The sequence below is a fragment of the Pelobates fuscus genome, chromosome 5 (genome assembly GCF_036172605.1).
Source record: "Pelobates fuscus isolate aPelFus1 chromosome 5, aPelFus1.pri, whole genome shotgun sequence".
Lineage (NCBI taxonomy): Eukaryota > Metazoa > Chordata > Amphibia > Anura > Pelobatidae > Pelobates > Pelobates fuscus.
Genome location: NC_086321.1, coordinates 119,757,994 through 119,783,456, shown reverse-complemented (window position 1 = coordinate 119,783,456; position 25,463 = coordinate 119,757,994). Strand labels below are relative to the sequence as shown.

Sequence of the window (25,463 nt, the reverse complement as noted above, 5' to 3'; positions counted from 1 at the left end):
GGTGGGAGTTGTCCTAAATTTTCTATTGTACAATGCCAGAGCATAGAATACGTCCATGGAGTTACAACTGTTAATTCCTACTTTTTCAATTATTATAAAAATTATCTTAAAGCTATAAAAATATTTGAAATTTAAAAATATAATGAAAAAAAAAGATATTACTTAAAAAACGGCAGTTTTCAAAATCACTTTTTAGACCATATGGGATCATTGTATTTAGCTTTAAAATCCATTCCATTTCTACTTTTCCTATGGTTTTATTAAAATCTCCACCTCTCCAACCCTTCAGGAGTTTATTTTATCCCTATAAATTTCATGCCTGTGGGATCTTTTTGGTGGTAGATTTTAAAAGGTGCTTATACATTATGATTTTCATAGCCTTTTAAAATGTTGCGTGAATGTTCCTCTATGGTTGTGTGTGTAAGGCTCTTGTGGTTCTCCCTACATATGTTAAGCCACAAGGGCATGCTAGTAAATAGATCACATTTTTTGTGTAACAAGTTATATTACATAGTTACATAGCTGAAAAGAGACTTGCGTCCATCAAGTTCAGCCTTCCTCACATATGTTTTTTGCTGTTGATCCAAAAGAAGGCAAAAAAAAAACAGTTATTATAAATATTGTTTTTCTCCTTTGGGGTTTTCATGAGCTGTAAGCCATAATCATCGCACTTATGACAAATCACGGCTTGAACTAGCTTGCTTTGCATGTAATGCGTCTATCTCATACATTAGTTTCCCATTTTACGTTGCATTACTGAAATAAATAAACTTTTGCACGATATTCTAATTTTTCGAGTATCACCTGTACTTTCAGCACACTCATTTTTCAATAAGAATTTTTTTTTTCATGTCTTTTAAATATAACTATTCGGTCATTACTTATATGGCAGTTATGCTTTCTTTTTCAGTCTAAATACCAACATGTTGCTGTTCGTCCAAGTGTCCATGTTTTCTTGTTAGTATCTATCTTACTATTATTATATTATATTGCAGTTTGAGGAACCCTGAGGTAATTCCCCAGCTGTATAATGTCTGCCTGGCTCATTGTTTGGCTCCACAGGAGGAGTGTGTTTATCTCTTTACACAGAGACACTCCATGAACACATCCTCCCCGGTGGCAGGTAGGTCCTCGCAGTGTGTCAGGCGGCTCCCTCACTCACACACAGCTCTGCCATGGCAACACGGGATGGGCTTGGCCTCAGCTGACCTTTGGCATTAGCAGCGGTGCATGCCGGGAGCCGGGAGCCGGGGCTCGAGCCAGACCGCAGCCAGCGCCATGGCAACCGGGGAAGCGGAACGACTTATCGCGAGACCAAGCGGGTGGCGCGAACTGCAAGTCCCGCCCCCCGGGACATCGCGCGCCTGAGAGTGCGGCTGCTGTGTGCGTGCTATCAGTGTGCTTAGTGTTTATCATCTCCCGGCAGGCATGGTGACTGAGAGCAAGGGGCAGCCCGGCCAGAGCAGGAACCTGCCATGGTATGAGACCGAGTGTGACCGGCTGGGGCTGACATTACTGTGCGGGCTGTGCTCTGTGACAAGCATCGTATATAGGGAGGGGAGGGGGAGATGAGGGTTATTACTGTGTATTGTGTCCCTGCTGGTATGAGGGGGGGCCGTACTGCCCCTTTAATTATTGCTCCATGTTGTGGCCCTATAAGGCATGAGGGGGGACCATACTGCCCCTTTAATTATTGCTCCATGTTGTGGCGCTATAAGGTATGAGGGGGGACCATACTGCCCCTTTAAATGGTCACTCCAACATTTCAGTTTAAGTTGTTGTTAGAATAATGGTTCTCCTTTACCCCTAGAAAAAGGAAAACAAAGTAATATATAAGATTTTGGGTTAAAGTGTATTTTTCTTATTAACCGTTTCGTTCAGGTGTATTTTAGCATATTTTATTTATTTTGCTGGAAGTAGTGATAGATGTCTGCTACACGGGTAAAAGACTAAAAATAGTCTGCTACGTGGGTAAAACAATACAATAAATTAAATATGACTAAAAACAATAAATGTTTAAATATGATCAACTATTAATTTTTTTTATCAAACTAAGTATGGTGGCAGGAAGACCGGTAGTTTTAAAAATGACATTTTACAGCCAAGATTTGGAGGCTCTCTCTGTTAGCATACCATCTCCCAAATCCAGACACTGCCATGATGTGGTTAGCTAGAAAGGCGTCTACTTGCTGATACCATGGACTGCGGCAATTGTAATCTGCCTCACTGGCTGATGACATACACCCAAGGTTTTGATGGAGTGAGATGGAAGTGCCAAACAAGTGGATTTGTTAAAAAGCATCAGAGCAGGATCGTTCTTTACCCGGAGTCACCTGTCTCTGAAACAAATCACAATAATGATGTATTGCTTTGCACAGAATATGCCACAAAATCTGACACAACTTGAAGCTAAGATTGAAAAGATGAAAACTGTCGTTGATTGGTTCCGTTTGAGGGAGGAGATGTGTAATTATTTAGATCGTCATGCTACTGAGCTGGGAGGCTTTGATGATAACTGTATACCCATAGTGGTGGAAATAGAAGAATCCAAATAAAGAATTTATTGGGTCTTTGGTGGAATTAAAAGGATGTCTGGTCGATGTTGTTTGGTGGAAATTACAGATCGGACAGCTGCAACCTTGGATCAACTCATCTTGGATTATTTCTTACCTGGAACCCATATAATTTCTGACGGGTGGGCTGCATACCGAAACATTGATCAACTCCACAATGGAATTTATATGCATTCAGTAGTGGTCCATGAACTTAACTTTATCGATCCACAGGACGCACAAGTGCATACACAGAACATTGAGAACTTATGGATGCGCGCAAACTAAAACATCAATTCAGGGGGGCGGAGTCTGACCGCTGAGCCATGCAGCCGCAACTGACTCGAGCTCCGGCCGGGCAGGCATACAACGGGGTGAAAAAAACGGCGGTCAAGCTAATACTCACCCGAGGGTGCATCACTGCCGTCGGGGGTGCCCCACTGATCCTAGCGATACCACCCCGTGACCCATCAGTACCGGGACCGCGGAGATCTAAATGCGGCCTCCTGGAGCTGAAGCGGAGGGGAGACGGCCGCTCCCCTCGACGCAAAAGCTCACATGCGATCTCACCCCAGCGCACCCCCCTTCCCCTGGACCGGTGGGGGACATCCCGGTCCCCACAGGGCGAGCAGACCTGCTGGAAAAACGAGCGAGGTGGAGCAAAGCAGGGCAACAAACCCACACAGCCTGTCCAAAATGGCCACCCAGCCTATGCCTGAAATGCGGAGCACCAGCCTCAAGACACACAGGTCCTCACTGGAAACCTTTGATTGGCTCTGCGCAGGCCTCAGGGAGGCTTTACACAGCCGGGGAGTAATTCACCACCAAGCTGAATTAACGGTGGCCTCATGGATACGTCCTGCAGCGAGGCGCAGCTACTATATGCAGGTACCCCGAGCCTCCAAGATTGCCGTCCGGCATAACCGATACCGCCGGGCCTCGAGGCGGGATGTGGCACCAAACCCCCCGTGCACACGAACCCAACAGCACACAAGAAACACTGGGGCTACGAACCAAGGGACGCCAGGAAAAATACCCAACCTGACCGAAACCCCGGCGATAAACGCAACTCGACATGCACCTCCCTTTACCAGGCAACACCGCAAGCGACCTCACGACTGCACCACATGGGGGAAACTACCGGAGCAGAACCCCCGAGGAGGAGACACTGGGCCCTGTGGCAGGAAAGACGAGTCCAGCAGACATAAAGCACAGGACTTACCAGCACTGGGTATAGGCTGAAAAGCCTACAATACTGCCTCACAGGGGTAATCTTAGCCTGGACTGATCTGCATTCTCATGACAGGGGAATACCCAGACGCATAAATATAACTTATAAATATATTCCTTAATTTACGCAAGCTTGAGTTTCACTCGTCTATTGGGAAACAAAATGTTTTCCGTGCTTTTGGGTTTGGGAAACAAAATGCTCGTCATTGCTGGGAATTATCAGGTTTAATGCTTAATGGAACAGTTGTGTACCATAGGATAGACCCAGTTACTACTGTTAAGTCAGTTACTGTTGTTAATAGTTCTCATTACAATATTTTGCCTGTTTATAATAAAATACGCTATTTGATTTTAGTAAAATTTAAAAAAAGAATACAATACGCTAAAACACACTTGTAGCGGCACCCCGGTGTAGTAGGGGTTTACGCCGCTGAGAAGGTGTCCTTTCCCCCAAGCACGAAGTTAGCTAAGGCATAACAGGTTCCCCATAATTACGACATCCAAGTAATAGTCATCCCCTCCAAGCACGAGACGAGACTCTGTGTTGAGGGTCAAAGTAGGAATAATGTTTATTCTGCAACTCGGGCTTTTATGCCATACAACAACTCCTCCCCGTATCCGGAGGAGATAATACATTTACAGTGGGAGTCACTCCCACTGTACCAGACAGAATATTTTACAATTATTACAAGTTTTAATACCACACACAATATGCAACGAAAATACATTGTGCTACGTGTATTAGGGAACGGAGATCTAAGGGAACAACATACGTGAAAATCCCCTAGATCGGTTGGGCCGTTCGCCAGATACACGTTTGCACCAATTACGCAGGAACTATACAATATAAACGAAAACTCTCTTTTGGATCCGGTGTCTTTATTTTGGTACTTTGGATCCGTCGACTAGCATGGGCGTACATTGTCGGTAAGGTCGGAATTCGTCGTGTGGAAAGTTCGGTCATTAGTCCATGCGGTCAAAATGGCCGCGACCCATTGTTCTCTCCACGTGGCGGTGTATACCGTACGGATCCACAAGTACCCAAAATCCACAATAATCCACATACAACGGCAATTCTCCGAGATGGTATCTGTTACTCCAAAAAGGGGTCTGTCACAACACTTTTACCAGATTATACTTGCCTAAAGTCAGGCAAGCATCATCGCAACAGCATGAAAGCAGAAGTCACAAGCGAGGGGGTAACTAGCCTGGTCTGATACAGTATCCATGTATCCCCAGGTAAAAGATGATCGCTATAATTTAAATGGACCCAGAGGGTGGGGGGGACCTAAACACCCTATAGTGCCAGCAAAACGAGTTTGTTTTCCTGGCACTATAGTGGTCCTTAAAAGCATTTCAGCTTGTTTAACTTTGTCATTGCAGGTTCTTGTTTTATAAAGTACCCAGTTCATGCAAAATCAGAACTTTTCTAAAGTCCCTTAGTATTACTACCCTGGCTGTCAAGGAGGCATTTGTGAGGGTTTTTCTTGCCTCACTCGCTCTGAACTGTAGTTCTCTGAGAAACATTGTTGGTGTGTTAAATTGGTATGCCCAATTCTTCTTAGTACCATTTGGCTAAGGGAAGGGGGTTTCAAGATTTGGCAGTTTAGGTAGGTGTTATGTGATGGAAGTTTTGGCCATTTAGCAATGACTTGTTAATCTATTCCTGTTTAAGTGATTATGTAATTATTAGAAAGAAATGTTATGTTGTTGATTTTGTAATATATATTCCCCACAGGGTGGAAAAGTATCGACCGCAGACACTAGATGACCTGATTTCCCATCAAGATATCTTGAGTACAAGTAAGTTTGCCAAGGGCTTTTATACCTTGATTTTATTAAATGGACCTACGATGGTAAAAGGTTTGGTTTAGTTTTGTCGTGCATTCTTTTTTTGTATGGAAAATGATGTATAAGACATCTTTGTATGTAAAAGTATAAGACATCTTTGTATTCTGAGTTTAATAAACAGTTCACATGTCAATACCTATACTGGTCCCCTCCGATTACAAGGGAATGGTGCTTTAACTCTGAATTATTTTTTTTTGTTGTAATTTTTTTTTTTCGTGCTATTTTGGTCTTGCCGTGGCTGGCTCCACCTCCATGGCTGAGCTAATCAATCTTGATGATGTCAGCCAAGCCAATGCTTTACCATAAGTGTATCTGTGGCAAAACATTGCACTGTGCCAATCATCAACTCCTCAGATTACACAGTGCAGCACTGAAATCGTAAGCACCTCTAGTGGCTTTCTGAGTGACTGCCACTAGAGGGGTTACTAGGCAGCAATGTAAACACTGCTTTTTATTTGCTCAGCCTGCAGGGACATATTATTGGCACTAATTACTACATTAAGCAAGAGTGGTTCTGGTGACTAGTCTCCCTTTAAGTGAAAATTGCTGTGAATTCAAAGTGATTTTTTTTTTGAGTATTCAGTTTTTAATTTAACTATTTTGGCCTTAAATATGAAATATCCTTCTGAATTTCTGACTTTAGTGAATGACCCTGTCAGTGTGTAAATGCAGGGGCATGTATTGGTATGTCTAGTTTGTGCATGTGGGATTGCAGGGGTGTGTGTGTGCCTGTCTGCTTGAGTGTCTGTGACTGTGCATGAGTGCACGTGAGTGTCTGCGACTGTGTCACAGTATAATGTTACATACTTAGTCCGACCCTCTGTAATGCATGGGAGACAGTTTGGCACATCTTCCTCCACTTCTATTGGCTGCAGACCATAAGTAGCTGTGTTACAAGCTCCGGTCAATCAGTGTGTTGCTGCGGATTACCAGAGGAAAACTTTACCACTGTAAATGCCTAAGCTAACGAGACAGTTGGTGAAGGGGCAGACCAGATTCCCAGCACACTAGAACACGATAGATCAACATTCCCCCTTACTGCAACGTAATAGGGAAAAGGGGATGAATATTTGTTTTACAATAATTCATTTAATAAATACCCTATACAAATAAAATTTTATATATATATATATATATATATTATACCAGTTAATAACTATATAAACATGCAACAAGGTTGTCAAACTACTCTAGCTCATCAATGGGAGATTAAAGCACAACGTTTCTTTTACCTAATCATGCATTATTGAAATTTATTCTTTCCCTGCATTTTGTTTCCTTTTTTTATTCTTTTTTGCAGTGTAGATAATTAGATATGCCTGTGTTCAATTTTTTTTTTCTTCACAATCTGCACAAGTTATTAAAAATGTTAATTATGTCACTTTCTGATGAGGTAAAAACTGACTATGAGCACATGTACTATCTATATTACGCAGTTCAGAGGTTTATCAGTGAAGACAAACTTCCTCATCTTCTACTGTATGGACCGCCTGGCACTGGGAAGACCTCTACTATACTAGCTTGTGCAAAGCAGCTATACAAAGACAAAGAGTTCAACTCCATGGTGTTAGAGGTATTCATAAGCATTGTTTACTAAGAAAAGACACTTAATGATGCTCCAAACCCTGACACAAAATTAAATTCACTGCTATCAGCTTAGAGAAAATTACAATGTTTTAACATACTGATAGGCCACATATAGTTGTAATATATCACTAAATCTGTAACTCAAGAGCGGACCAATAGCAATTAACAGTAAAATTATAATTTTTATTTTGAGGTGCCTGCACTCTGTATCCCCTCACTCTCTGCTAAATAGATACTGGTATTAAAGGAATCAAGAGCACTAACCTCTACAAGCTAAAATAGTGGCCTAACGTATAGATTAATGTATTTTTAGGAAGACAATACATGCAATATGTATTATAACCCTTATCTTTTGCAGAAACTGTCTCTGTGTAAAAAGGAAAGAACTACAGTGTGTGCATCTCTAGCAATGAGTTGAACATCACACCCTATAGCAGTGTACATTCTGACACTTCTATAGAAGTAGGCCAGAGCCATTAAAATGTCAATGTGTAACTAAGAGTAGAAAAAATTTGCACATGGTAGTGCTGTTAGATCCTAAATGTTTAACCTGCCATATGTTCAATTAAGCCAAACAAAAGATTAAAGATTCAGTACTCTGAATAACTGTCGCATTGAAAAGATATCCCCTTCCATTAAAGGGACACTTTACTGCCCAGGTACATTTTTAAAAACACTATTTAGTAGCTATACCCCCAATGAAAATATGTATGCATTTTCATTGCATTACAACATTTGCAAACCCTCCCCCTCTTCCCCAGCCCAGACTTTTTGTGGCTGTCGAATTACAGACTTCACAGTGCAACTCAATGAGAAGTCTTTGCAAGGTGTGTTCTCTGGCTAATTGCATGCCTCCTGTGTCCCTGTCCCCTTAACCTTGCAAGGGGAAACTGCAATGTTTATATTGCAGGGTTAAGACTGCCTCTAGTGGCTGTCTCTCAGACAGCCACTAGAGGCGCTTCACAACGCTGGACGTCCTTACACTGTGCATGAGCATGTCCAGCATCTTCAAAATCCTCATAGGAGAGCATTAATTCAATATTAATAGCCACATGCCGCTCTCCGCACGTGCACATTAGCTTCTCCCGAGGGACCTCTGCACTGAAACAACCTTGTGGCTGAGGGACACTATAGTGTTCCTTTAAAGGACAACTGTTTTCACTGGGTCAGACACTGCTAATCACACAGAGCACCCAGATTAGTCACAGCAGCAGGCAAGTTAGACTGCGAAGTTGGTCAGATAACCGTAGAGTCTGACCCAATATTTTTTTTTTGATTGTGTAAACACTGAACCAGATAGCTAATAAAATTCCATCACAGGAATGTTGTCTGAGAAGCTATATATTCGAAAGGGAAGATCTTGTGACAACTGTTTAGAGCTTTGTTTGTTTTTGTTCAGTTGAATGCTTCGGATGACAGAGGGATAGACATCGTTCGAGGACCAATACTAAGTTTTTCTAGCACTCGGACTATATTCAAGTAGGTATTCGTTTTGTTACTGTTGGGTTTTTAATATCACTTGCTATTAACAAGTATTTAGGAAGATTGCATCGGTGCTCGTTCTATCATGGTTAATTTGCAAGTTCAAATTAAATTTTTTTTTTTTTAAATATGGTTAATTGCATAACGTACTTGGTGTTTTTTAGGAAAAAATATAAATACACTTTTTATGTATTATTCTTTCACACTATCTTGTTTATATGTCTTGCTTTCTGCCCATTTTTTTTCTTTTCTAAAACAGTCTGACTTGTTACTTGTACATGGCAGCGACATTCCCTTTATGTATTTCTGTACTGTAATAATCTTTGCTAAATGTTGGTGAGAAACTTTATTGGTTGACTACCTATTTTAGTTTTAATGTTCACCTAATTTTTTTTTTTGCAATTTACTATAAAATACAAATCATTGCTCTAGAGCCCTTTTTGTGAAGGTGGGGATATATGGTGTTTATTGCCATTTAGGTGTTAAATACCTTTGCTTAAGCAACCCGAGCCACACCTACCCTGGCTGTGTTTCTCATCTTTACACTCTTCCTGAAAAATAGATCTATTTTTTAACTTCCTATTTTTGTTTTTTTTTTTGTTTTGTTTTGTTTTTTACATTTAGACAATCTTATTGACTGCTTGGTTAATAACCTGCTAGAGTCTGCAACAGCCTCCTTTGTGTGATTTAAAGTTCAACTAATAGAAAGGGAGATAAGAACATTAGAAAAGATACTCCCCTCCCTCTTGGAGGCTGAGAGAGTCACTGGCAGAGAAGGTATGGCTCCAATGTCCAGAACAAAATCAGTACCATGCTGATGAGACCCAAAAGGTCGAAACTGCAATTTGTGTCTGGTTTCTGGTCACTGATCCTTTAAAAAAAAAAAAAAAGTTTTTTATTAAGTGAGCCTGTGCTGAGGAGGTCATGCTAGAATTTATTTTGTTTGAAACGTGATGCCTGTCTGCTCATTTGCTTGTGATATATATATATATATATATATATATATATATACACACAGCTATTGGCAAGTAGAAATAAGTTAGCCCCTGGTGAGTATGCTATAGCACACAATCTACACAAATGTACATTTTTACATTAATACCTTGAACTTTCATTATTTTCCCTCTGTTCTCCCTTGCTGCTCACCTGTATCAGTACTGAGGAGGGAGAGGAAATAACTTAGCAGCTTTGTTCCTGGCATCTATAACGGAAGCTGGCTGTTTCTATGTTATGATATTCCCACTGCACTTGCACTTCTGGACGTGTATTAAGGCAGCTTGGGATATAATTTTAAATTGCTTCCTTTTGGTCCTGTCAGGATACTGCACAGGAGTGTGAGGAGAGCTTAGAAAAATGTATGTTGCTGCATCAAAGAGACACTCCGTCTCAAAAATGTATACCATGCGCAAAATTGTAAACCTATTGTCTCCTTTAACTCCTCTGGGTAGAAGAGTAGAATGAGAATAATCAAGCCGTCAAGGGTATGCTGAGATCTTATGATATCAGGACAAACAAGAAATTATTATTAGATCCCAGTTTTTGCCAATATGGCACCCTGTAATTGCCATGAACATTTTCTAATATTTTTTAGAAACCTTTGTAATTGACTTCTCTACTTGCTGCCTCTGTGTTTCAATGTGTGTGACCATACATTGCAGCTATACATTAGAAACATAGAATGTGACGGCAGATAAGAACCATTCAGCCCATCTAGTCTGCCCACTTTTCGAAATACTTTAATTAGTCCCTGGCCTTATCTTATAGTTAGGATAGCCTTATGCCTATCCCACGCATGCTTAAACTCCCACTTCAGCTGGAAGGCTATTCCATGCATCCACTACCCTCTCAGTAAAGTAATACTTCCTGATATTATGTTTAAACCTTTGTCCCTCTAATTTAAGACTGTCCTCTTGTTGTGGTAGTTTTTCTTCTTTTAAATATAGTCTCCTCCTTTATTGTGTTGATTCCCTTTATGTATTTAAATGTTTCTATCATATCCCACCTGTCTGGATTTTGTTTTCTGTTTTGGTTTTTCCTCTCCTAAATATGAGTAGGCTTTGATATATGTACTTGGACTTTTTATCATTCTGTCCTATTGTACTGATAAAGCAATGTGATTTGCATGCCTCTCCGTCTGACATCTCTTTTGCTGTTGCAGGAAAGGCTTCAAGCTTGTGATCTTGGATGAAGCTGATGCAATGACTCAAGATGCTCAGAATGCTCTGAGACGAGGTAAATAGCTCACACTTTCATATGCCTGGAAACACTACAGAATTGCCAGTTCTACATAAATCTTGAGATAGACATAACAATCTGCCATCTCTTTATGCTACAAAAGCTGTATTTATATAGTCAGCTTATCTGTGTTGCTTGTAATTAAATATTACATTTGAAAATATTGACATTGCTCTGAAATTAGCCTAAATGTTTGTAGATGGCTTTATTTGGGAAGGAAAGTCTACTTTTTAAAAAATGTTGTTGTTTTGGGTTTTTGTTTTTACCAATCAAGAACAGAATTGGCTTGTCCATTTCTGTTCCTATGTATGGTGTTGCCCATATGGGCATCCATCAGACAGATGTCATAAATAAAACATGTATGGTTTTCTGCCACAGATTTTGGATGGGCATAATGAGGTTTGTATATGCTGTAGTGTTTTTTTTTCTTTTTTTCCAAGTGTCCTTTAGTAGCTTTCGTCCTTGTTGGTTGACAACTTTTAACTCCCATGTTTATGGTATGTTGGTGGATAGCCAGAACAGTCTCCATGTCTTCTGGCTATTCCTTTTACTGTTTGCTTAGCATTGTCATGGAATGAAGCTCTGTAACTTAGTAACTGTTGAGTTTTATTCTGCATTCCTGTTTTGGGTTTCATTTCCCCCTTTATATTACTTAAATTTCACCTGGCAGCTCAAGGAATCAAGGTCTATATCTGTGTAACTATTCGCACACTGTAATTCATATACGATAAACCAGAATGCCATGGACTTCTTCAATTTAGATATCTCTGCTTTAAACTAATCCCTTATGCAGCGCTGGGGGAGCCCCAAATGAACACCACCTTTCACATGTTAATGGTTCATAAAGTACTGCCACATGCTTTAACGCGTAGCAACATAATAAAGTGTATTCATGTCTAGGGGCGTGATGTAAATTTGTACCAATCAAAAGTTAACACATTTTCAAAGCACTACATTTTGGGGGCCATAAATCCAGCCCATCATTATCTACTTCATCTCTGTTAGAAGCAAGTGATTTCTCAGTTATTTGTTGCATAGTCAAAAATTAATTTGCTGGGAAAAACAGAAAATACAAATGCCCTTGAAATGTTACAGCCAGTTAGTAAAGCATAAAACAAAGAAAGGGACTATCACTTAAACATGGTTATATCAAAAGGCAAAAAAATCCATTCCATTACACATCATGTAATAACATTGACTTTTGTTTTCTCAGATTTTTAGCAAATACCCACAGTTAAAACGAAACTCTGAGACCAGATTTATTGTATGCTTTTGTTTAAATTGCATGTAATTGTTTACTTTTCTAATTCTATTCTATCAAATCTTTGGCAGTAATTATAATGTCAAACTGGGTGATATGTATACTATTAACATACCACAAAGATTATGCATATGTTGAGTCTTATGTTTTCCTCTTTTGTTTCAGTGATTGAGAAATTCACAGAGAATACTCGCTTCTGTCTCATCTGCAATTACCTGTCTAAAATAATTCCAGCTTTGCAGTCCAGGTGTACAAGGTTCCGATTTGGCCCCCTCAGTTCAGAGATGATGATTCCAAGGCTGGAACACGTAGTGCAACAAGAAAGGTGACTATTGAGATCCGTGTGTTTTTTGTTTACATTTTTATGATAGAAAAGTTATAATTATATTTCCTTTTAGATTTGATTGAAATCATTGGACTTATCATTTGAGGTGCAGAATTGTGGTAGTGGTAACCATATCACCGTGAGACAAATATTGACAAATATATTCATAATGCACTTCCTACAAACTTCCTGAATATGGAATCTGTTGAATTTCTTCAGTTTCTTTGTGTACGATGTCTGTCTTTGGAATTGGGGAATGTATTCTAATATTCTTCCAGTAAGGTGAATACATTTGAGTCTGCATCATTATCACAGGTTTTCTAGACATTTGCTGACAAATTATTTTTTTTTTTTTTAATGAAAGCATTTACTTTTTTTTTTTGAGGTGCAATAGAGGGTTACATAGAGACCCGAGGTGCCCCAAAGGCAGTCCTCTGGTTTAGCTTCACTTTTGTTTTGACATGCACAACATTTTTTGTATTTTATATATCATGCAATAAACAGTTGTCGATTCGCAATGCCTCAGTTTTACTTCTAGTTAGAGTAGAAACAAGCTAGGCTATGGCATATGGTAGGTGGGCATATGTATACAAGTTAATTCACATAGATTAACAGTAGTTTCATAATAGCTAATAAACATCCCTATTGCCTAAAACATCTCCATTATCGTTGCGTTGTATGAATGCTGGCTGGGAGATAAAAACATCAGTAACTAGGCTTAACATTTCTAGCCATATTCAGATTTGACTGTAATAGAAATACGCTGAATAAAGCCCTCCAGGAAGGCAGATGCTGGCTAGTACAAGGGCTATCTAGACATGCAGGGAGCCGGGATCTCACAGGAGTTCACCGCCATCATGGGCAGCAGCGGTGGTTAGTAGATTCACTCCCAGAGCTGCGTTGGATCCATAGGTGTCTGGGTCAGTACCATGTGCTGTGCATCTCTCCGGGGTTTTCCGGTTGCTAGGGTGTTCGTCCTCAGCTAGCATTGTGCACTCTCGTGGGTGTCCCCCTGCTCCAGCCCCAGATTGTGAGTGGGTCTTGCATCCCAAGTCCGTGGGGTCTTGTGTGAAATGCTGGGTCATAGTCCTGCAATGGTCCCTGCAGACCCACTCATGCGAACAGTGACCAGAGGCAGATGTCTCCTATCTCGTGGGTAGGGGTCCTGTGCGGGGGCTGCTGCGGTTGGGGGTGTTAATTGCTGATATTACTGTTGTCCGCACTGACCTCCTGGGTGGTATCCAGCCTCCTCTCAGGTACTGCGGTCGCTCTGCTCCTTCATGCAGTTTATGCGGCGGCCATCTTAGCTTGTGCCATGCGGGCCCAGACTGGTCTTGCCGTCGCCAAGCTCCCTGGAGTGTGCTCTGCCTCCCTGGTGGGGGGCCGGGATAACCAGCCCACAAGGGGGGAACGGGGCCTTTGATGGGCCCGAGAGAGGCCCCGCCGGACCAAGTACGGGAGATCGGCCGTTTCTCCCGCCAGAGCCTCACAGCAGGCCCAAACTCAGCGGCGCATACAGTGTCGTCGGACAGGAGCTGCCTTTGCACATGGAGATGTCGCTTGGGTCCCCCTGTCAGTTGGCATCTGTTAGGTACGATTTCCAGGGGAAACTAGGCATATTTAGCCAGTTTGGCAAGGGTTCGTGGAGGAGCTGATGTGCTCCATGTCCTTCCAGCTTGGCGGCAGGCCCCGCCCCGAAAGCATTTACTTTTACTGAGGGAAGTATCCCCTTTTTAAATCTGTTTCCTGTCTTTTTATGTTGTAAGCATTAAAGGGACACTATAGTCACCTGAACAACTTGAGCTTAATGAAGCAGTTTTGGTGTATAGAACATGCCCCTGCAGCCTCACTGCTCAATCCTCTGCCATTTAGGAGTTAAATCCCTTTGTTTATGAACCCTAGTCACACCTCCCTGCATGTGACTTGCACAGCCTTCCATAAACACTTCCTGTAAAGAGAGCCCTATTTAGGCTTTCCTTATTGCAAGTTCTGTTTAATTAAGATTTTCTTATCCCCTGCTATGCTAATAGCTTGCTAGACCTTGCAAGAGCCTCCTATATATGATTAAAGTTCAATTTAGAGATTGAGATACAATTATTTAAGGTAAATTACATCTGTTTGAAAGTAAAAACAGTTTTTTTTTTTTCATGCGGGCTCTGTCAATCATAGCCAGGGGAGGTGTGGCTAGGGCTGCATAAACAGAAACAACGTGATTTTAATTCCTAAATGACAGTGAATTGAGCAGTGAAATTGCAGGGGAATGATCTATACACTAAAACTGCTTTATTTAGCTAAAGTAAATTTAGGTGACTATAGTGTTCCTTTACACATACACAGTTTATATACTTGTCATGTGTACCATGCTTACCTAGCTGTTTCCTATAGGCTCCTTGTTTTCAAGCTTGTCATTCACTCTCTGGCTGAGCTTGGTATGTTCTGAGACTCGACCCTAGTAACACAAAGTGAGTGGCATAGCTAAGGAGGTGGGCTTATGCGCCCTTTTTTTTTTTTTTTTTTAATCTAAATATAATTCGTGACATCTGCAGAGTATCTGAGGCCATAAACTAAATAAGCATAAGTTGTGTTGGTGCCTACAGTGTCTAACTAATTAAATAAATGATCCCCTGAGGATTAAAATAAAATAAGTTAAAGCTCAGTGGTTAAAAAAAATACTATGAAATACTATGATCTGTATGTTGAACACTGCAGACAATGATCAAAGGGCAAGAAAGGGGTTACATTTTATTGGAAAGGGATGAGGAGGGTGGGATTTTCGAACTAACACTTTTTATTTTTTCAACAGTGAGAAGCAGACCAGCTTTGCTTTGCCTCCCTGCACAGCTTACATGGAGGTGCAGGGAAGCAGACCAGATTTGCTGCAGCACCTATGATCGCAAAGAATGCCTGCTAACTGTCTACCTAAGACACCGAGGCAGACTGCAGCAGCATGTCTGAATGCAGCAACATTTGCATCAATCTGGGGTTAATATTAGTAATGAATGACATTTTTTGTCCAGCGTCCTTAAGGGGTTAATGCAGTATTTAGTATTCATTTGCACCTAAAATTGTTTGGTTTACTTTGCTGTTGTCTGCAGACATTACCCTTTTATGTTCTTTTAGCACTTTCCTTGCAATACTTTCATTGTACCAGGCTCCTGTTTTTTATAACATTTTTTTTTTTCTGGTAGTGTCAACATTAGCCCAGATGGAATGAAGGCTCTGGTGACTCTGTCCAATGGAGACATGCGTAGAGCTCTGAATATACTGCAGGTTAGATTTCATGTTAACACTTGTAAGGACTGAAATTCAGCAATGCAATGGTTGTGATCTAGATAAACAAGGCATTTGCAGCAGTTCTTGTATTATTGTACAAATCTCATTCTTTGTTTTTACTGTTGTGCACAAAAGATTCAAAACTACCAGGGTCAGGTAAATACCCATATCTATAAAAGTAATAAAGTACACTTAAATGTTTGGGGGGTGGCTGTTACTGGAAGTGAAAATATTTTTGTGGGTCACACCCATCCAATCAAGCCTCTGCTTAAGTTTCTAATACCTAGTTTCTCATTGCGGAATTCAGTGTTCACTGGTGCTTCACATTAAGCCATATTAGCCATCTAGTGTATGACCTTTGACATCATTGGTGAGGTGCTGCCCTGAGTGGCAATGGGAGAGTGATACATGCAACACCCCCCCTCTCCCTGCTTTGCATTGTCCCATGCAGTAGAGTAGCAGAGTGGTATCAAGACAGAGTACTCTGTTTGCTCTGGCTCATCAGTTAGCATGGTGCACTCATCCTGCACTGTGAGTGGATAGAAGTTATATCCTACCTTCTCTCCACTAACGTGCAGATTAAGTGTATCAAGCTGACATGTCGGCCAGAATAGATCAAATGTGCTTTGTCTTGGTACCTCATGGTTGTGTTGCAGTTGTAGAGGGAGGTACACACAACTGAAGTGGACAGAGAGAATGGGTAAAAGACAGAATAAATCACTAATAATTGATAAAATTTATATGTATGATATAAGGAAAGAGGGGGGCACAAGAGGAGTAGAAGTAAGGACATCAGACAGTAAGCCCCCTCGTCCACGGACCAGCTGTGCACTTTTAAAATCCCAATAAATAACCTTTTCCATGTTGTCTATATTTGAATTATATGCGTTCTTTAGGAAGAAATATGGGTAAATATCAATCGTCTGACTGTCTTGCAACTGTGGCTTCTAAAAAACAGTGAGGTACACTGCTCTAGGGCTACAAATTGTATAATGTTAACTTAATTGTGTCTGCAACAATTTTTATAGAGTTACGCCAAGCATCATGGCCACTCAGTGTTTTGAATGGGTCTTGATGCTTAAATATGTATATGCCAAATTTAAGTATCGAAACGCAACACATACATGTTTGGGCTAGCTGCCAGAGGTGAAACTCCACCTCTGGCAGTGTCATTAGGATTTTGTTAATTAGCCAGGAACAAGAGTCAATTCCGTGCGTATTCCTTGCACAGAGGAGCATTCATTGGCATTCAGTTGAAACTATCAATAAATGAATAACCGCCATTATCTGCATCTGGCTTATGCAGTTCGGCAGAAGCCATATGGGCTTGCGCTACCATTATTTGAAGCTTGGCAAAACTGTTTTCCCAATTACAAGGTAATGGCACTAAGGTATTTCGAATAAAACCACCACAGTGAGATCTTTTAAACGGTTTGCCCTCTTATCTGATCCTGTTGGGTCCAAGCCACCGATAATGACAGCTGAAATACATTATGCTACTGCAAACTGGGGGCAGATTCGCTGAGAGCAGCTGTTCATATTTATAATGCGTAAGTGTAAATTCCACATTATCAAAGAGACTGAAGAGTGGGCAGGTATCTCTGGATGCCGAGCAGAGTCCGAGGGTTTTTGTTTTTCGGTCAGTCCACTCCAAAACAAGTTTAATAAAAACCAGGGGACAGCAACTATGTACTTTTTTTGCATCATATCCACTACATAAAGCTGTACATAAAGCTCCCTCAAGTGTTGTTACTCCTGTGTCTGTCTCCCTCCAAGTTAACGGTGCTACCATCAGCTCCACCACGCAGGCTCGCTGCCCAGGTGTTCTCTTTGACTCCAACCTCTCCTTTAATCATCATGTTTAATCTATCGCCAAATCCTGTCATTTCCATCTCAAAAACATTGCACGCAACCGCCCCTACTTAACGCCAGATGCGACTAAGGTGTTGGTCCATTCCACTGTCCTTTCTCGCCTTTACTACTGTAATCCGCTTCTCAGTGGTCTTATGTGCTCACAACTTTCACCGTTACAGTCCATAATAAATGCGGCAGCGAGGCTCATCTTCCTGTCCGCCCGCACCTCTCATGCCTCACCCTTCTGTCAGTCCCTACATTGGCTTCCTATAAAATATAGAGCTCAATTTAAAATTCTGGATCTTGCTTTTAAATCACTACATAATGCTGCTCCCACCTATCTATCCTCCCTTATACACAAGTATGTCCTGTCTAGGCTCTTACGATCTGCTGAAGACTTACATCTATCTTCTGTCCGTACTCCCACCTCTGATGCTTGCCTTCAATATTTCTCGAGGGCTGCACCGTTCCTGTGGAACTCGCTTCCCTCCTCCATTAGATGCTCACCCAGTATGCTCCTTCAAAAAAATCATTAAAAACACACTTCTTCATAAAAGCCTACCAATTAAACTGTTAATAGCTCCTGACTGATTCCTCTTTTGCAACTGTCACTAGTCTAATACTATCCTTACCTTTTTGTGTCATTTTACCCCACTCCCTCTAGCATGTAAGCTCATTGAGCAGGGCCCTCAACCCCTCTGTTCCTGTGTGTCCAACTTGTCTGGTTACAACTACATGTCTGTTCGTCCACCCATTGTAAAGCGCTGCGGAATTTGATGGCGCTATATAAATAACCTAATAATAGTGTTTAGAATAACTTTTTTAATATTCCTCTATTCCACCACAAAACACCAGACATTTCAATTCTACAGTAGCTAGTTTTTATATTGCTTTCTTTTTCGTTTTATTCTGCATTTTGTTTATTCAGAATTAAGGTGCTAATTTATCCAGCTTTGTATGACCGAAGATTTATTTTGCAGAGTACAAACATGGCATATGGGACAGTCACAGAGGACACTGTCTACACCTGCACAGGCCACCCACTGAGGTCTGATATAGCCAATATCCTTGACTGGATGTTGAACAAAGACTTCACTTCTGCATACAAAAGTATCCTTTTGAGGTGTGTGTGTGTGTGTGTGTGTGTGTGTGTGTCTACAAAATAGTATTGTATTGGTAGCTGCTGGTATTTAATTTGGCTATACACTTGTGGCTTGTCCTTGGGTTGCTGAGAACATATCCTTAAATTACTTTAACTAGTTTGATCCTAGATTGGAGTGCAAATAATTATTACAGCTATAGAGGCCTGTGTTTTCCATGATGCTCAGCCCACCGTTTTTGGTCCTAACCTTGTCTGTACCTTTTTTTTCCCCCTCCCTTCCAACAAAAATATACTTAACTCGTTGATTGTAGGCATAATGGAGCTGAAAACCTTAAAGGGCCTAGCACTTCATGATATTCTGACAGAGATCCATCTCTATGTACACAGAGGTAATGCAGTTTTACACAAAATTTACGTTTATATTGCTATCTGAGTGTATGTGGACACTTTGATACACAAACCTTTACTTTTGGTACTGTTGGAGTGCTCCAATGTAACTTTATTTGGGCTTTTTTTCCTATGTATTTTGGAATAAAGAGTGACATCTTCATAGTTCTGGCTCCATCTGATACAAACGCATACCTGATATTTCGGTTGTGCTACCTGAATGAGGTCTGATTTTTTATTTTTTATTTTTTTTTAATATCTACTTACTAGACATGTCAAATACTATTGGTCCAGTAGAGGGCGCTCCATTAATTGTATTGTAGGATGTGGTTATTTTACAGGCTGTCACTTTATCAGACACAAAGCAAATGCTACATTAGTAGTAAAATAGTCTGTAACAACAAGGTAGTTTAGCCTGCAGTATTGGTTAGCTATCTGGAGAGGTTTGTTTTAAATACTGACTCGCAAAATGTCGGACAGACTAGTCAACTAATCAGTTATATGTAGTGACTACTCATAAGCATGGATATACATTTCCATTTACCACTAGCATTGTCGAGTGAAACTAGCCCTGGAGCGAAGAAGCTTACCCCTGAAGTTTATGCTATAGTTCGCATAGGACTTCTAATTTTTAACCCTGATTTAAAGGGTACAATTATTGTACTAAAACATCAACTATGTAAAATTGCATTCGTCCTGCTTAAAAATAGTTCTGTTGGTTCTTTGGTTGACACCATATTAAGTCCAGTATTTGAGGGCTTATGAGATGCCTTGTTCAGCTCTTTTGTAAAATGAAAAATGGCAAATTTTTGGTATTCTTATGGCAATCCTACAAGAATTAGGGAGCTATCTATTAAGAAGCTGAAATACCAAAATAACAAAAAGCCCTTTTCATAATTATTGTCTTTTAGCCTGTTACCCCCCCCCCCCGCTCTCCCCTCTCCCCTCATGACTAGGGGTTTCCAAAAAAAAATAAAAAAACACGCTCTGATTTTTCACTGACAGACATGCATACCCACTGACAAACACATATGCCCATTCTCTGTCCACACATATGCCAGTGTGGGGCCAGCAGTTTGTGGGAGAGGGATGGTGCATTGTGTGTTGGTGACAGGGGGAGGGGCAGGGTGTGTGTTGGTGACAGGGGGAGGGGCAGGGTCTGTGTTGGTGACGAGGGTGCGGCAATGAGTATTGGGGGGCAATGTGTGTGTCTGTTGGTAATGGGAGGGCAGGGTGTATTGGGGGGACTGTGTGTGAGAGGCGGGGAGTGCGTGTTGGTGATAGTGGGGGTGGGAGGAGGATAGGGTGTGTTGGTGACACACCCTGTTATATAATGGCAAGGGCTGCAAAATGCTGCACCTGTCAGAGGGTCGTCGGGGCTCCATGCAAATTGAGCTAGTAGGGCGGGCAAAGTCTTATAAAGGTTTCCCACGCTGTGCAATTTCACTCAGCGCTAAGTCAACCAATTAAAGTGATTTGACCGGTAAATCATGAGATGGCAAAGTGTGGAAACTTTTATAATGCTTTCCCTGCTATCTCCCATCGCTGGGGGTGAACATGGATTTAAAAAAAATTAAAGATAAATTATCAACACAAGGATTTTTATATAGCTTTTTTTTGGGCCTAGATAAAGACATCTAATGGGAAGTATTTTATTTTATAGGTATTTAGTTGATTGCCTCCCCCACACTATTATTAGGGGGTAGGAAGGGTATTTTTTGGGGGGTCCCCTAGTCACAGGTGGGATTAAGCTGCTGCATATTCACAAAGCCGTTATCTACCAGGCTGAGAGTACTGTGCATGAAGAAAATTAGTTCTGTGTGCATGTAAGTGGAGACTGGCTTAGACAGTTTAGTGAATAAGCTAGACCTCACTATAAGACATTATTGGGTTGTGTGTGGAGCTCTGGTGCCAAAGCTGAAGAGTAAATAATTTTATAATTGTGAGTGCATTTTTTTTATTTTTTTTTACTATATCTATGTGTGACTAAAGGGTATTCTGCTATCTAAGAGCCCTCTCTGCGCTTACTTTTAAATATTAAATGTTTAACTTTTCTTTCTTCTGCAGTGGACTTTCCATCATCTGTTCGAATGCAGTTGTTAATCAAGATGGCAGACATAGAGTAAGTCACTTTCTTTTTGAACATTCATTTAAAGCTTTATAATTTAGGATGGCTAAGATTAATAGCTTAATGTAATGCTTCACAAGAATGTAGACATTCCCTATTTTAGTAGTAATATTAACAAAGTGTTTGTGTTTACTTGCTAAAAGTATGAGATTTTAGGGATAATTTTCTATAAAAGGATAACATTTAAAGACGGTTAAGAACGGCTTGACTGTTAAAGTATACCCATATGTATTGTTTTCCATGTGGATATTGAATTAATCTTAATGTATTTAAATTGCCTTCATTTATTAAAAAGATGTTAAACATAATCAATGTCTTATTATGAAACTGTTTCTATTGTCTGCACTTGGGGACCGCCGCAGTCTCACCTGCTCTGATATTAAATTGACTCTGGCTAACTCAGGTAGTGTCTAGGAATTCTAACGTGGTCAGAGATAGTCACAGGAATGTATCTGTGATGGACCGCTGTCATTGAGTACCATGCCCGCCGCTTATTCGCATGATTTTCTCTTGTATCAGGTGTTTCCCCATGTATTTTTATGCCTTTCGTGTATTGTGCCCTGTTCCCCGTTCAGGAAAATTCATATGAAAGGAACTTGTTCGTCTCCCGAACGGGGACCACCCCGATATCCCATTTAGAACGCTCATTAGAACGTTCCAAAACCACAACGGAAATCACTAACTAATGCTCCCCTGGGTGGCTGCCAGTTTGTATAGCCAAACTGCAGCCAAGGGGAGCATTCATATCACGAACTGGCTTGCCTGCACGGTTTAACCCCTTAAGGACACATGACGTGTGTGACACGTCATGATTCCCTTTTATTCCAGAAGTTTGGTCATTAAGGGGTTAAGGTCGTGTCGGGGATCCCCCTACCTACTTCTAAAGGAGCCATAATTACTGCTTCTCCCTACCCAGAAGCTGCAAGGCCAGGCTCGTAGCTGCCCAGAAAGCGCTCACTCCGCTGCTACCTAAGTGGAGTTATCCACCGATTGGTGCAAACGAGTTTTGTGCCCTTTCTACTTATTGAGCGGTGAAACACCTCTCCTCCCTAAGCGCCGATTGGCTCGAATTGGTTTCACGCCTTTCCCCATATTGGTCATTGCTTGGTTTAGGAGAAGTTTGAATTGACCAGCCTAAACCACTCAAACCCGTGAAACTAATTTCGGGAATGTACAGAGCCACGAGCCCAGACTTTGGACGATGATTTCTCGGGCTCTGTACATCCGATAGCCCCGCTATTTACAGGGATCCTAGTTGGGACCCGGGGCTATCCAGGGATGGATTTTTATGTGTGTACCAGGGGCCGGTGCAAGGATTTCTGCCGCCCCCTCATCTCACTCACTGACAGACACATACTCAGACACTCACCTCCCTGGGGTCCAGTGTGGGGCTGCCTCTCACTCCTCCCACCCGCTGTTTAGTATGCCACGGACAGAATGATGTCATATTCCGGCTCCCGGCATCACAGAGGGCACGAGTGAGGCTGCAAGAACCCTCACCGCCTGGCTTTTCTGTCCCCCTCTCCTCCGGACTGTCACTGGCATTTGTTGGCAGAGCAGGCACCTGCCATCAAGGTAAGCAGGTGTCTGCTCTGCCTTACCTAGCACAGCTTTGGGTGTGCGCTGAGGTGGCCAGACTGCCACCTCCTGGCCCCACCTCTGACAAGGCTCCTCTCGGCGCCCCCACCTTCAGGCGCCTTGAGGATCGCCCCAAGAGCCGCTCGCCCAGTGCTGCGGCCCCAGACAGGAGCAGGCACCCTACCAGGAAACATCTCGGTGGGTGCCCCCAGCAGGGTGGCGCCCTGGGCGAATACCTAGCTCCGGCACGGTGTGTAACCCTTTTCCTTCACGTCCCCTAAGTGTTCCCCATTGCATATGATGTTCTTTCCCAGGGCAGGAGATGTCTCTGTAAACCGTCCCCCTCCAGCCGGAGACTGAGGGTTTTGTACCGAAAAGAATGGAGACCCCCTGTGGGGGTGTGTGACAATGCTTTATTGGTACAGGCAATTTATACAGACTCCCAGAACTGTGTCCTCGTTAGTGAGGGTAAGAAAGGGTTAATCACTGGTCCTGCGTGTGGAGGATGCAGCAGGGGAAGTCCTTGCAAGGACTAGAGCTTCCAGGACTGAGTGCCGTCCAGTCCCTGGGAGCGAATAGAGCTAGTTCCCCTACCCAGTTCCAGCTAGGAAGCGGACCGCTGGCGGAGGTACCCAGCCGGGGTACAGTTGGCTCTGCCACAGTATCAGAGAAGAATTCTTGTGAGATCAGGTTTCAGGGGATAAGAGAAGTCAAAGTGGTATAGTTAAAGGAGCTGTGTCACCGTCTGGGGTCTTTGCCTATATTGATGGTGACTGCTCTGTGTCCTGTGACGCGGGGTGCGTTTTACTTACCTAAACCTATCCCTTGCCGCTCACGCCATGTTCTTTCTTCTAGGATCCCATGTCAATTTTGTACTCTTATGCATGTGAGAGTACAACACTGAGATTTATGGAGGATCCTGTGAGAAGCTCCATAGTTATTGCCTTTTCCCTACAGCTGTCACTAGTGAAAGCGGAAGTTCTACATTTTGTCAGGTGTAGGTCTCTACTTTGTATTAGTATATCTGTTGACTGAGTTGGAATTTCAATGAAATTCCAGTCAATTAAGTCAATGTGACTATTTATTAAAGGGACATTATAGGCATCCATACCACTTCAGCTCATGAAAGTGGTCTGGGTGCAGTGTCCCATCACCCTTAACCTAACGGGTCTTTAGGCAACTTTTGGTCGCCTAAATGAAGCTGGACGTTCTCACGTTATGCATGAGTATGTCCAGCGTCACCGGTATCCCCATAGGAAAGCATTGAATAATGTTTTCATATAGGGAAATTCTAATGCGAGCATGGCATTTGCCACGCACGTGCATTAGGTCTCCCGCGCTGCAGGGTTTTTGCAGTCACTCTATGGCTTTTCACAATCTGCCGTCTTTGAACTCTGGTTGCAGCCATTGATAGCTTCCTTTTTCTGCCCTGTCCAGGTAGTGTAGCCACTGTTCCTTCACCTTTGAACTTGTGAGCTGTGCTTCCAACAGTGTCTCTAGGAACATTCAGTGCCTTGTCTATATTTTTGTATCATGTTTCTTGTTTGAAGGGTAAGGATCTCTTCTCTTAACTTGGACCATCTTTTGACTTGGCCATATTTGTCACATGTGACATTCAGCAAATCCCTAACCATTTCAGGTGTTCCAGCTCAAGCACACCTGGTGCAAATAATGGAGCCCTTGATTAGTTGCATCAGGTGTCCTTGAGACCACACCTGTCTTGCATATTTGTGCTCTTGTGAGGGATTTTATTCAGGGGGTTGAATAATTTTGAGACTGGAGCAGGCAAACTACTTTTGAGGAAACCACTTGAAGCATTCATTGTTTTGATCTATTTTAATTGCTTTTGTTTGATTTTGTTCATTGCAAACAGCTGAAAGTCTGTAGACTGACAACCTGATTTTCAATGTGGGTTGAATTATTTTGATTACAAGTGTATGTTCACTCCAATTGTTTCAAAATGTAAATGTTCATTTTCTACATCTGATCTGCTGTTGAGAAAGTTTGACAATTAAAACCTTACCCTTTTGAGGAACGGGCGAAAAGAAAAAAAAAATCAACTAAGACTTCATATTTGCACCATAGCTCATGTGTGCTTAGATATTTGTAGTACAAGTATTTTTTTTTATTTATCTAGACTACGTTAGCATTTTAAACAGTCCTGTCTAGTACTTTTTTTTTTACCAGGGTCAGCAGGTTACCAATATTTGTTATGTATTCTATACATCAGTTGTTTTTTTTTTTTTTTATTCCTTTCAGACACAGATTGGCTTCAGGAACCAGTGAGAAGCTTCAGCTAAGTTCACTTATTGCAGCTTTCCAGGTCACCCGAGACATGATTGTAGCTGAAGCTTAAAAAATTAAATAGAAAGAACTAATGCCTTGAGAGCAGTGAAGGCAATACTGTACATGGACAGAGCAAGACACCTCTCACACAAAGTTTAAGAAGGAAGAAGACGATGCCAAAGAGTGCAGACCCCAAAACTTATTTTTATTTGGATACATCTCTGCACTTTGTCAGGTGTGAAAAGACCCCTGTTACAACTAATTTATGGTCATATTTTCTTATTGATGCTGACTTGAAATTAAGGTCTTTAAATAAAATCTATATTACAATA

At 41.6% G+C, this 25,463-nt stretch overlaps 1 protein-coding gene across 1 annotated transcript; it reads left to right on the top strand.

Annotated features, from left to right (window-relative positions):
- Positions 1-1,307: 1,307 nt before the first annotated feature.
- RFC5 (replication factor C subunit 5) lies at positions 1,308-25,463 on the top strand. Its single transcript, XM_063454188.1, has 11 exons — positions 1,308-1,478; positions 5,521-5,585; positions 7,070-7,206; positions 8,620-8,699; positions 10,861-10,934; positions 12,364-12,523; positions 15,712-15,793; positions 18,631-18,760; positions 19,064-19,141; positions 21,207-21,261; positions 25,105-25,463. The coding sequence occupies exons 1-11, from the start codon at positions 1,429-1,431 to the stop codon at positions 25,199-25,201; spliced, it is 1,008 nt and encodes a 335-aa protein (XP_063310258.1). The 5' UTR covers positions 1,308-1,428; the 3' UTR covers positions 25,202-25,463.